The sequence below is a fragment of the Atta colombica genome, unplaced genomic scaffold (genome assembly GCF_001594045.1).
Source record: "Atta colombica isolate Treedump-2 unplaced genomic scaffold, Acol1.0 scaffold187, whole genome shotgun sequence".
NCBI lineage: Eukaryota > Metazoa > Arthropoda > Insecta > Hymenoptera > Formicidae > Atta > Atta colombica.
This window is the reverse complement of record NW_017259279.1, coordinates 333,738-345,406: the sequence shown is the minus strand read 5'-3', so window position 1 is coordinate 345,406 and position 11,669 is coordinate 333,738. Positions and strand designations below refer to the sequence as shown.

Below are 11,669 nucleotides of genomic sequence, written 5' to 3'. Positions count from 1 at the left end.
CCCATAGAAACATTAGTCGATTTGTGTCTGCATCATAAAGTTATTCTCGATTGAAAATGTCAGTTTACGAGCCAAATTCTCGTCATTTGCAGGAGGTTTTTAATTTTTTGCTTCAATATGAAGAAATCTGCGGCTGAGGCTCATCATCGAATGCTCTCAAATACTTATGGTGAGGCCGCTATTAGTGAAAGAACGTGTCGTGAGTGGTTTCAACGCTTCAAGAATGTGATTTTGACATCCAAGGTCATGCTCTGTATTTGGTAGGATCAGCTCGGCGTAGTGTATTATGAACTGTTAAAACCGACTGAAACAATCACAGGCGATCGGTATCGAACGCAATTGATGCGTTTGAGCCGAGGATTGAAAGACAAACGACCGCAATACAACGAGAGATACGATAAAATGATTTTGACAATGCTCGACCCCATGTTGCGAAAGTGGTCAAGACATACTTGGAAACATTGAAATGGGAAGTCCTACTCCACCCGCCGTATTCTCCAGACGTTACTCCCTCTGACTATCACTTGTTTCGATCAATGGCACACGGCCTGGCTGACCAGCACTTCCGGTCTTATGAAGAAGTAAAAAATTGGATCGATTCGTGGATAGCCTCAAAAGATGACCAGTTTTTTCGACGCGGGATTCGTACGCTATCCGGAAGATGGGAGAAAGTAGCCAGCGATGGACAATACTTCGAATCATAAATGTATAACCAGTTTTTTACAATAAAGCCTCGAATTTCGGAAAAAAAAGTACACCTAATATATATAAGTGGCGGAAGCAAAGTTGTACACCTAATACACACACACACACACACACACACACACACACACACACACACACACACCAGGTGTATAAGCTTAAATCCGCTGTTTTTTAGTCAGAAAAACACTTCTTTTTTTTCTAGGAAGCAAAAACAAATTTATTCAAAGTACTTGCCCTCGTTAACTATACATTTTTCTCATCTTTCGGGTAATTTGTGTATACTACGCCAAAAAATTCCTCATCTTTCGAAGCAAACCACTCATCAAGCCATTTTCGGACGTCTTCATAAGAATCGAAGTGCAGCTCAGCGAGCGCGTGGCCCATCGACGAAAACAAGTGACAGTCAGAAGGTACTAGGTCTGGTGAGTAAGCGGGATGGGGTAGCACTTCCCAATTAAGTGTCTCCAAGTAGTTTTGGATCATTGTTGACATGTGCAATGGTGCGTTCCTCATGGAGGAAAATCAGCTTGTCATGTCTTTTCCGATAATGTGGCCTTTTTTCACGTATAGCAATTTGATCAGTTGTTGGTGGTAGCGGTGAGCATTAACAGTTTCACCAGATTTTAACACGTAGTTTAACTCGTAGTAGATAATACCCTCCTGATCCCATCAAACGCACAGCATCGTCTTCCGTCCGAAGCGATTTGGTCTTGAGGAAGATGTTGATGGTTGGGCGGGATCAACCCAAGATTTCTTGCGTTTAGGATTCTGAAAATAGATCCACTTTTCATCGTCTGTCACATTCCGATGCAGGAACGACTTTCTTTTTTGTCTGGCAAGCAGAATTTGGCATGTGTTTTGGCGTCGCTCCATCTGCCTATCGTTCAGTTCATGCGGCACCCATTTTCCGATCTTTTGAACCTTCCCCATGGCATGTAGACGCATGGAAATGGCTGCTTGAGAAATACCCATTTGCTCGGCAAGCATTTTTTGCGATTGGGTATCATCCTTGTCCAAAAGAGCCTGTAATTGACAGTCCTCAACCTTCCTGAGCCGATTTTCTCGCTTCTTGTCACTCAGGTCAAAATTGTCGTTATTGAACCGGCGAAACCAATCTCTGCACGTTGTTTCCGATAAAGCATTGTCGCCATAGGCCTCCACAAGCATTCAATGCGATTCGGCAGCCGATTTCTTCAAATTGAAACAGAAAAGCAAAGCTTCCCGCATATGCTTTTTTTTTTAAGCAAAAAACTAGACATGATTACGAAAGAAAAAATGTATGTTGTTGTATGAAATTGCTGATGATGTGCACTGGTTAATGTTGACAGATGTCAAACACATAAAAAAAAGTGTGTTGTGTGCCCAGGGTAGCTTTGTACGCTCACTAATGTCACCTATGAGCAAAGAGCGGATTTAAGCTTATACACCTGGTGTGTGTGTGTGTGTGTGTGTGTGTGTGTGTATATATATATAATTAAAATAATATGTATAAATTCACATTTTTTATAGGAATAAAATTTATAGCACAATCATATTCTATATATATATTTTTTCCATTTATACTTGGTACGTGATTAGTTAATATGCGTAATATCTTTAGATTTATCTTCACAAAAGAATATGAAAAATATCTTTGAAATCATATTTTGGCAAATCTTTTACTTAGCAAAATGATTGATGAAAATGACATGGATAAGTCATTATTGATATGAACGCGTATGGATTTTTTCTTTTGTTGTGGATTGGTGTTTTCATTTAAATATAGTCAGAAAATAAAAGTACATGACGGATGTTACATTAGCTTATGTTAGCAAAGTTGATATTGATGACGATCCCTACAGTAATTGCGAAATTTAAGCAGATCTGATGTAACGCATAACAGTGTCTCTTTTCGTCAACAGATATGTCACCATCAAATGCGTCGTAAATTACTGGCTCGTAATTAGGTTCAAGAAAAACGGATAATAAGTTTTATTGATTTTGGCTTATAGTATATAGAAGAATTGTGTATAATCATTCTTGTATAATCACACTAATAATTCCCAAAAGCAATTAGAAGAACATTCCGTAAGTTACAATCTCTATTTTGTGAAATAATTTTGCGAATTTCTTTTCTTTTTTTTTCGAAAAAATATATAGAAAAAAATGCGGACATTTACTTGAAGACTAGGCGACCTCAATAACTTGGTAGCGTCTTCGCGACTCTCCAGCAACGTGGCTCGGTGCACTAAAGTTTCTGCAATGTCCCATGCCAGATCACTGGCGGCGTCTTTCGGATCCAATCGCAGCAGATGCTGCAAGACACTCAAAAAGGGTATCTCTTGTGGAGTGTCTGCGACCTATAAATGTGCTGTATTTTATTAGGCATCTCTTATGCGCAGCGCTCGATGTGCTTGTCTCAATTAGAAGGCTTTAAATAGCTTTTATAAACTTTTATACAATATAGCTTTCGCATACTCGTACTTAAATGACAAGAAAATTTAAGACTCCATATGGATTTAAGCTTGACTCGATGTAACATAAAATTTCATTACAGCAACTTCATATGGAATCATACTCGATATAAATTTCTTATATACTTTATGTTCTGTTATTCTTTAATTGAAAGTTTTATTTTTAGAATTTTTACACTTATCTTATTCAATTCAAATATGTGTATTAATCAATATCTTAATAGTTATTACGTAAATATGTAACTTTAAATTTTTGACGCCTAAATTTAATCTATGAAATAGAACTGTTTCCTTTTCTGTGAAAGGAAAGCTGGAGTTTGTCTACACAAATGTTGTAAACAATATCATACTACAGAATATCATATTACAGAAACAAAATATAATAAATCAATTTTAAAATACATATTTTAATAATTAAAAAAATTTATATATATTTCTTTTAAATTTATTTTATATTTCTTTTATATTTATTTTAAAAAGAATCTAAAATTTTCATTGTAAAATTTCTTCTATTCTTCTATTTTTATTTGAAACTGAAATATTAAATTGATTACAGAACACAAAGGATGAACAGATAAAAATTAGTGATATAATGTGACGCATTTATTTTTAAGCAAAAAGAGCAAAAATGTCTCGCAAAAAATTAACTCCTTCAAAATTAATCTTCTGTCTGTGTATAGAAATACAACCCATTTCAGAACTTTTATTAAGCTGACAGCCTGCAAAGATTGCAGCACAATCGAAACTTACACAGAAATTTAGCTCTTTTGTTGTTAATTTATATTGCTAAATTCGATTGTATTGCTCCAGGCGATTTGAAGAAGGGAGAATCCCAATTGACCATGGTTCAATTGGACACGCTATTGAAAACGTGCAATTGGACATGAAAAATAATGTATGCTTAGAGTAAACTATATATACATAACGTAATGTAATTTATTTTCATGTAATTTAGATTGCTTATAAACAAATTATTAAAAATTTATTGTAACATTTCGGAAATCAACACATTAAAACACAGAAAATGAGCCTAATTTACAAACGGACACACAATTACACAATTTCTTGATCTTGCTTATATACCGCAGTTTTCAAAATTATCTAGTATAAATTTATGTTTATGACTTTGCTCCTCTTAGTTATTACCAGCAATGATACGTAGCGTTAATATTGTTTTAGTAACCGACATGTACATTCGTGAAATGAGACGCCTCGCACATAACTGACACAATTATTTATTAAATATTTGACGAAAAATGTTTGCACATTATTCATTTCAATTTTAAAATATACATTGATGACCGAGAGTGATTGTTTAAATCTGTTTGCAATTTGGTGAGTGATTACCGTTCTTTCGTTTCTGTACATATAATGTTACCATTATTGCTTAACTCGCAATGTTATAGTCTATTTTGTAGAGTTTTCTTTGTTGTATCGGATTAACTAATCATGATGGAACATAAGAAAAACATTACAGGCGGATAGTCGGCACCAGGATTGCACAGATTGCAAGAGAATGTTATATTTATTTAATTTATTTCGTTGAAGAAGACTTGAATTAAGTCAAAACGCGTACGAAATTCTATAGATATTGAAATTGAAGAGATATTATATATTGTATATCTCTCTCTATATATTGTATATCTTTCTACTATAATATTAACGCATTAATTACCGCGTTGATTCCTGTATAATTTATTTTGTTAAATATTGAGGAGTCTGATATCCATTGTAAATGTAATATAAATTTGCCAAGCGCGCTTTCTTATCAACTAATTCAATACAAAGATATGAAGAAGGAATGATAGAGAGAAGGAAAAAAAAATTTTTTGAAGAATATATTTTAATATACACTTTATTTATCATGTAATGTAATGCAGGATGTACAATATAATCTCAATATACCATAGACTATTAGTTCACATTCTATAATAGAATTTTTATCATAAATTTTGTGCAACATGTAGCATTGCGTTTATTAGTAATACAATTTTGTCTTAAAAATGATACAAAATATTTAAATTTCTCACTAACACCGTGCGTATATTAATAGTTCACAGTATACATGCACTGTTTAAATTAGAATATGAAAAATATTGTTGATTCACACACTATGGTTTCACATATAAACATATACCATACAATAATTTTTCATTATATTCATTACCTAATTTAAGTTTCATAATCAAATCATGAATCATTAGAAAGAAGGAGACAGTTAACTGCACTAATCATTCAATATTTGCACGTCTCTCGATGAACGCCTTCTACGTAGCATGAGGCAAGATTATGTGGTTGTCACCGATCGCAATTTCTATATGAGACATAGATCCTACGACGATCCCAATGTCCGATACTTGTATGCTGTTGGTATCAGAGCAAACTTTCTTCTCAACATGTCGTATATCGAGATTTTGAAGCTGTAGAACAAAAAGTGCAAGTAGACTTTAAAAGAAAAATATATAATGTATAAAACGTAATAAGCAAAATTTTATAAAATTGAACAAACTTACTGTTTTTCTTACGCTTCATTTTGTTGAATTAGAACGGCGTAATAATTCACACATCGTACATTTTCTCTCTTAGCAATAGCTATTCGTCGAATCTATTTGAGCGACTGATGCTCTAACATTGATCAAAACTCCTTTTTTAAGTTTGCATCTGACTATCACATTTATCAGTGACGTATCCAATGTGAAATTAGCTTATTTTTACTTAAATATTTGAGTTAATTTTCAATGTAACTGTTTATGTCAAATTATACAATGACGCATATCATAAGAACGCTCTAACCATATTAAACTTTTTTTTTTATCTAATTGTAAGGGATCGGCACCCATAACAACAATAAAGTCTATCTGTTCCCATGCTTCCTTTTTAAAATATTTCAGCTTATCTTTACGACTGCGATAAAATCGCCCTTCGGAAACATGTGAAAAAACATGTTCAGACATGTTAAAACATATTAAAACGTGCAGCAAATCAAATGATGCATCCTCCATTCATAATAAGAAAAGATTTTTTGGGATACATTCTGTCACTGGTCAATCACTGGTCAAGAGAGTTCAGAGTGACAAAATGGAGCAAACAGAACACGATCTGATAGCGCAAACTGCACTATTAAATACGCGAGGAGAGTTTATTATATGGGAATAACATTACCGCGAAATAAGAAAATTAATTCCCAAAGCGTTTTTTTTTCAATTTTGTCGTGTGTATTCCGGAATATGATGCAAATCGACAATATTTTAGCATTAAAATTGAATTAAGTAATTGTATAGAATAAATAACACTCACAATTTTGAGAGACTTAATACTTAAGTTAAGTTCTCAAGTTGAGAATAACACTCAAGTTCAACGTTTGAAATAACTCTAAATTGAGTGTAAACATTCAAATTTTATTGTATTCTACAATAGGCAATAGCAATAATGGATTAAAGAGTAGGTGTAGAAATCTACTAATCATAGTTGATTATTCTTCTCAGATTTCATTAGTTAATTTCTATGCCTACTCCTTAATCTACTACTGCCTATTATAGAATGGGCTTTAGAGTTTTTCATAAGAGAAGTGACACCATATCCGAGAATGATTACGCGCACGCTGTGAATGTATGGCAGCGGTTCTTCATCCGAAAAATCTGGAAACGCATTAGTGACTCGGCACTAAACGCGCGCAGCAACATTGCCGTGATTACAGATTTCCTTGTCCATTTTTATCTCAATATGGCGATCACTAACGCTGAAAGCAAAATGGATAAAGAGATCTGTAATTTTTTTTATTTTTTCCAGCTTTGAAAATACGCCAGCAAGTACATTATCATGTAAGCATATATTTTAATCGTGAAAAAGGAATTTTTATTCTGTGAAACCACTACGAAGAAATTCGAAATGAAAAAGACGTTAGTTTTATCGATAATATAACGGCTCTAGCAACCCCTTAACATATCACAGATAGCATTTACAGGAAAAATTTGGAATTTTTTTATTCCATATTTTTTATTTACGATTTTTTAGCCTGTGGTATGTTTGCATTCCTACACAGACAGAAGATTAAACACAAATATCAATCATAAGCATGTAGTGAAAGCTAGGAAATAGGAAAAACGCCGTAAGTCGCTCACTTGACCAAGGATGGCGTAAAAGACGTCTACGTGAGAGGAGAGATCAATTCCGGGCGGTCCGTGATTTGTGAGCTCCTCATCGGCCTCTTGCTGATAATCGAAGGCATTCAGCTGTACCTTCACATCCGACGCATGACTTTTTCTACAAAAACATGAATTTGAAACATGGATCTTTAAACTCTCACGCTTTCCTCTTTATTTTCGACGTCTATTTAAGCATTCTTTGAAGATTTAATTCTCAGTTCGATTTTTCTTTCACATTTCAAATAACTTTGTTTTTATTTAATATTTCAAATAAACAACGCGACCAATATTTGTGAGATTCAAGAATTCCCGTTCGACAATTTATCCCTTCATTGTATATTTTAATAACAATATTTTCCACATCAACATCAAGTTTTTTTATTGCATATTTCACATAATTGTTTATTATGTGACAATTACAGTTTGCTTTAAAAACATGGTTTTAATTTTTGATAAATTATGTTTGCCATAATTCACAGAAGCATTATCTGTACTAATATATATAAGTACTAATTTGACTCATTTTTAGATTGACAGCAACAATTATTTTTTTAATGCATTGAAATATATCAAGAGATGTTTCATTGGAAATTCTTCATAAAAATCTAATAACTTTTAGCAAATCTCATTTCTTTCATGAAAATACTGAACGGCATATGGAAATATTTTTTGCATTACCAACATTCGATGCATCTGAATATACTAAAATAACAAACCTCTCTCAAATCTGATACAATTTTCTTCTGTAAAAAGGGCCCTAAAACATTTTATGTAATTGCTGAAGCTATAGTGCGCTCATGTACATGTCATTTTAGCAGCAATTTGACTGACTATCGAGAATAATTTTATTGATATTTTTAGCAAGGCAAACAGTTGTAACTTAAACTATGCTTAACATTATGGAAACAGGAAAACAATTGCTATTTCCGCAATTATGATCAAAGTCTTTTCTTTTGAAGCATTTTTAATGAAAAAGTTGTAACTCTTATGGTCCGTAACTCTTATGGTCTTTCTTATTAATTCTATAGTTTCTTATATTTAGCAGAATTTGCGTAAATCTAAAATATTGAAAAAAAATCATGTTATTGAATAAATATTAATATATATATTGAATGAGTGAAATCTTTCTGAGGGAGATCTTCAAATGCAAGCTTTTGATGCTGTGAAGTTCTTAATGACACCGCTTATGCTTTTGTGTCCGGACTTCGAGTTACCGTTCGTTTTATAAACCGACGCGAGTTCGATCAGATCAATATTTTTTCGCTACTTGTTACATAAAAGAATAATTTGAAACACTGTTTTGTTTTAAATGAATAGAAATAGGGACATTGATGCCTTAATAAGTTAATACTACAAATATGACAGTGTACTCACCGCAGTTCGTTCAGGATCGGCAGTAGTTTGAGACCTGCAATAGAAATCACAGTCGTGTGTCAATATTGTATCCAATCGACGAATTCAGCTTGCTATATCTCATAAATCTTGCGTTTCAAATATACGAGGGCTTGAATGTGGAAACAAAAAAGATGTAAAATGCAAAGAAAAAGTCTTCAAAAAATTTTTCAAATAGTAAAAAATTGTTCAAATTAAATTGTCAACGCGAAACAATAAATTAAAGTCATTACAGTCATATTTGAACGATGTTTCATATTAAATCCTCTCATTTTTCATTTGTAGTGGCAATCGTAGCCTAAAGAGCGTAGCATGACTGCTCTCTGTGTATTCTTCTTTTTCTTTGTGAGATTTAAGTGAAAATCAATACACCCAGATCACGTTATATAAGAGATGCAAAGATTAAAAGTGATGCAACGCCCACGAAAATGGCAAAGCCCGCCAGAACACCGGGAGCCTGCATCTATGGCGTCGTCACGCCGCATGGACGCGCGTCAGAACGAACGAATGGGTTGTCAAAATTGGGAACGGCTATGTATGTTTCAATGCTCAGTCAAAGTCGATAACACTTTCAAAAATATAATATAATAATTTTAGCATTCGAGTCGAGACGCGTCTGCCGCAGGCGAGTAGTTCTTCAGAACTGTGTTCTCTGTGTCAAAAATCCAGAATTTTCATCCAACAATCAAATTTTACCTGCTCTCGGGAGGCAATGACAAACCTTCAAGAGTATAAAATCCTGAGAAATCGGGCAAATGAGAGTGTAATGCAGTTATTGGATCGTAATCAAATAATATTGTTAAACAGTGCAGTAATTGACTGTATATATTTCTATAAAATACTCTCCAAGAGTAGCTTTGTTTGTACAAGAAAAGATTCAGTACCAACTTCACGACGCGAAACAGATCGGTATTCATCTATATAGCACAGAATTTGCAGCAATGTCACTGTAATATGCAATATTACTGCAATGTTGTAGTTGATAGTCCTTGAACCCTATTGATAATGACGCGAAGCAAAAGTAGGCGTTATTTGGGCCGAACTATATTAGGCCTGTTCTTTTTGGCTGAACTTTTCATCAGTTTATCTTTCTTCCTTTTCTTTCCTCTTGAGAGAAAGAAAAGGAAAAATGAACTGATGCAAAAAAAACTTTTCAGCGAAAAAGAATAGGCCTAATCCTTCCACTATGGTGTGTGCGCATGCGCGCGCGATATTGATATAGTAGTATGTAGTGATGTGCCAATGACACGTAAATCGTGTATATGTATGTACATAAACCTGTTGAGTCAATAAAACAGACAACTTTAGGATAAACAATTAACTTAACATCCCTTTAATGATATTCGCAAAAAAGATTTGTGCTGCTCTTTTTCACTTACCGATGAATTCATTGCGAATACGTATACGGTCCTTGAGCACCGGCGTCGATATGACTAAACAATTTATGAACGCTAATAGTGCCGTTTGGTAATCCTCGGATGTTGCTTTCTGCAGCTCGTCGACCACGACTCGCAATCGATAACGCTCGCCCTTCCGCTCCTACATTTGAACATACGTAGATCAGTAACAGCTATACCTATACAAATGTCGATGAAATGTTCAAAATATTATACGAATACTCCTTGAACATGTATATCACGAAAATCGCGAGTAGTATACATCTTCGCCGACAGTAGAGGCTGTGGCGGAAAGCATTTAAGGAGCATTTATATTGACTGTAACCGTATGCCATAATCTGTAAGAATTGATTAATCAGTCGAGTATTTTCCTCTCATTCCACTGAAAGAAGGGAATACTTGAAGATGATTGGTCAATTTTTACAAATTATGGCATACGGTTACGATATAAATTTTTCTTTATTACTCGTTAACAAGAATCATCTGGGAGAGAATATAAGGAGCGCAGTATTTGTCTGTAAAGTAAGCCCCAAAATTAAGCTCCAAGGTGAAAATATGAAGTGTTTTTCAAAAAATTTTGTTTAAAAACTAATTCAGGATCGACCTTTGGAAAAATTAAAATTTTGGAATATATGTGAAACATTCTTAGAATATTTAATGATATTTAAATAGAATTTTTAACTGATATTTGAATATATTTAGCATTAACTGAATAAACATGGGACAATACAAAGTTTTATTTATCAAGTTGAATACTATTTTTTTATGATAAAGACGTAATGAAGTTTCTTCTAGTGATAAATATTTGGAGATTTGCAAAAAACGCAAACAGATCTATTATTGCGATGTGCTTCGTTCTTTTGTTTGTCGAAAGGACCTTGAACCATGACTTTTACCTAAGCGTGATACACGATTACTATACAATGCAGCAATTATATGGCTAGTTCGTTTGCTTCTTCTGAAATGTGCTTCGCATACTTTTTGCACGACAATTTATCGCGATCGCTTTAGCATTCGATTACATTCTCGTCGTTCAAACGTACAATTTATGGAAGAATTTATATTATTTTCACCAAATTATATTTTCGCAGACAATGAGCGCATTCAGCGGACTCAACAGTTGAGTCCGCTGAACGCAACCAATATGTACTTTCAAAAATGATCACCTGATACGTGTGAAGAGTATCAATAGCTCTCTGCCTGCCGTCTTGACTATAAACACACAGCGCTGATAGCAGCTCCACGACTTGCTTCTTCACAGACGGGCATGCTGTCTCTAACGCTGCAATATAATGGTGGAATATAGGATGATCGAGAAAATACTATTAACGCTGTATTTGTTCTATCTTTATTTTATGTCTAATGAAGGATGTCATATGTCAGCACGAGATACTATTATAAAGACACCGTCGGCCTTGGGCAAATTTTCATGATTATCAATGGGACCCCGAAGGCCCGGGAATGATTGAACGAAAACATTACCGACAATTAAATAAATAATATAATAAAAATTAATAATTTAATAAAAATTATAATTTGATAAAAATTTATGATTATTGATATAAATATTTCGATAA

At 33.8% G+C, this 11,669-nt stretch overlaps 1 protein-coding gene across 6 annotated transcripts in view; it reads right to left on the bottom strand.

Annotated features, from left to right (window-relative positions):
* LOC108686621 overlaps positions 1-11,669 on the bottom strand; it is a 43,716-nt gene that overhangs the window by 20,171 nt on the left and 11,876 nt on the right. For all 6 annotated transcript variants that reach the window (XM_018192032.1, XM_018192031.1, XM_018192033.1 and 3 more), the window contains 5 exons: positions 11,259-11,374; positions 10,075-10,234; positions 8,678-8,711; positions 7,280-7,421; positions 2,865-3,044 (listed from right to left, as the gene is read on the bottom strand). In XM_018192032.1, coding sequence (XP_018047521.1) covers positions 2,865-3,044; positions 7,280-7,421; positions 8,678-8,711; positions 10,075-10,234; positions 11,259-11,374 — 632 coding nt within the window. The remainder of the gene's footprint in view (positions 1-2,864; positions 3,045-7,279; positions 7,422-8,677; positions 8,712-10,074; positions 10,235-11,258; positions 11,375-11,669) is intronic.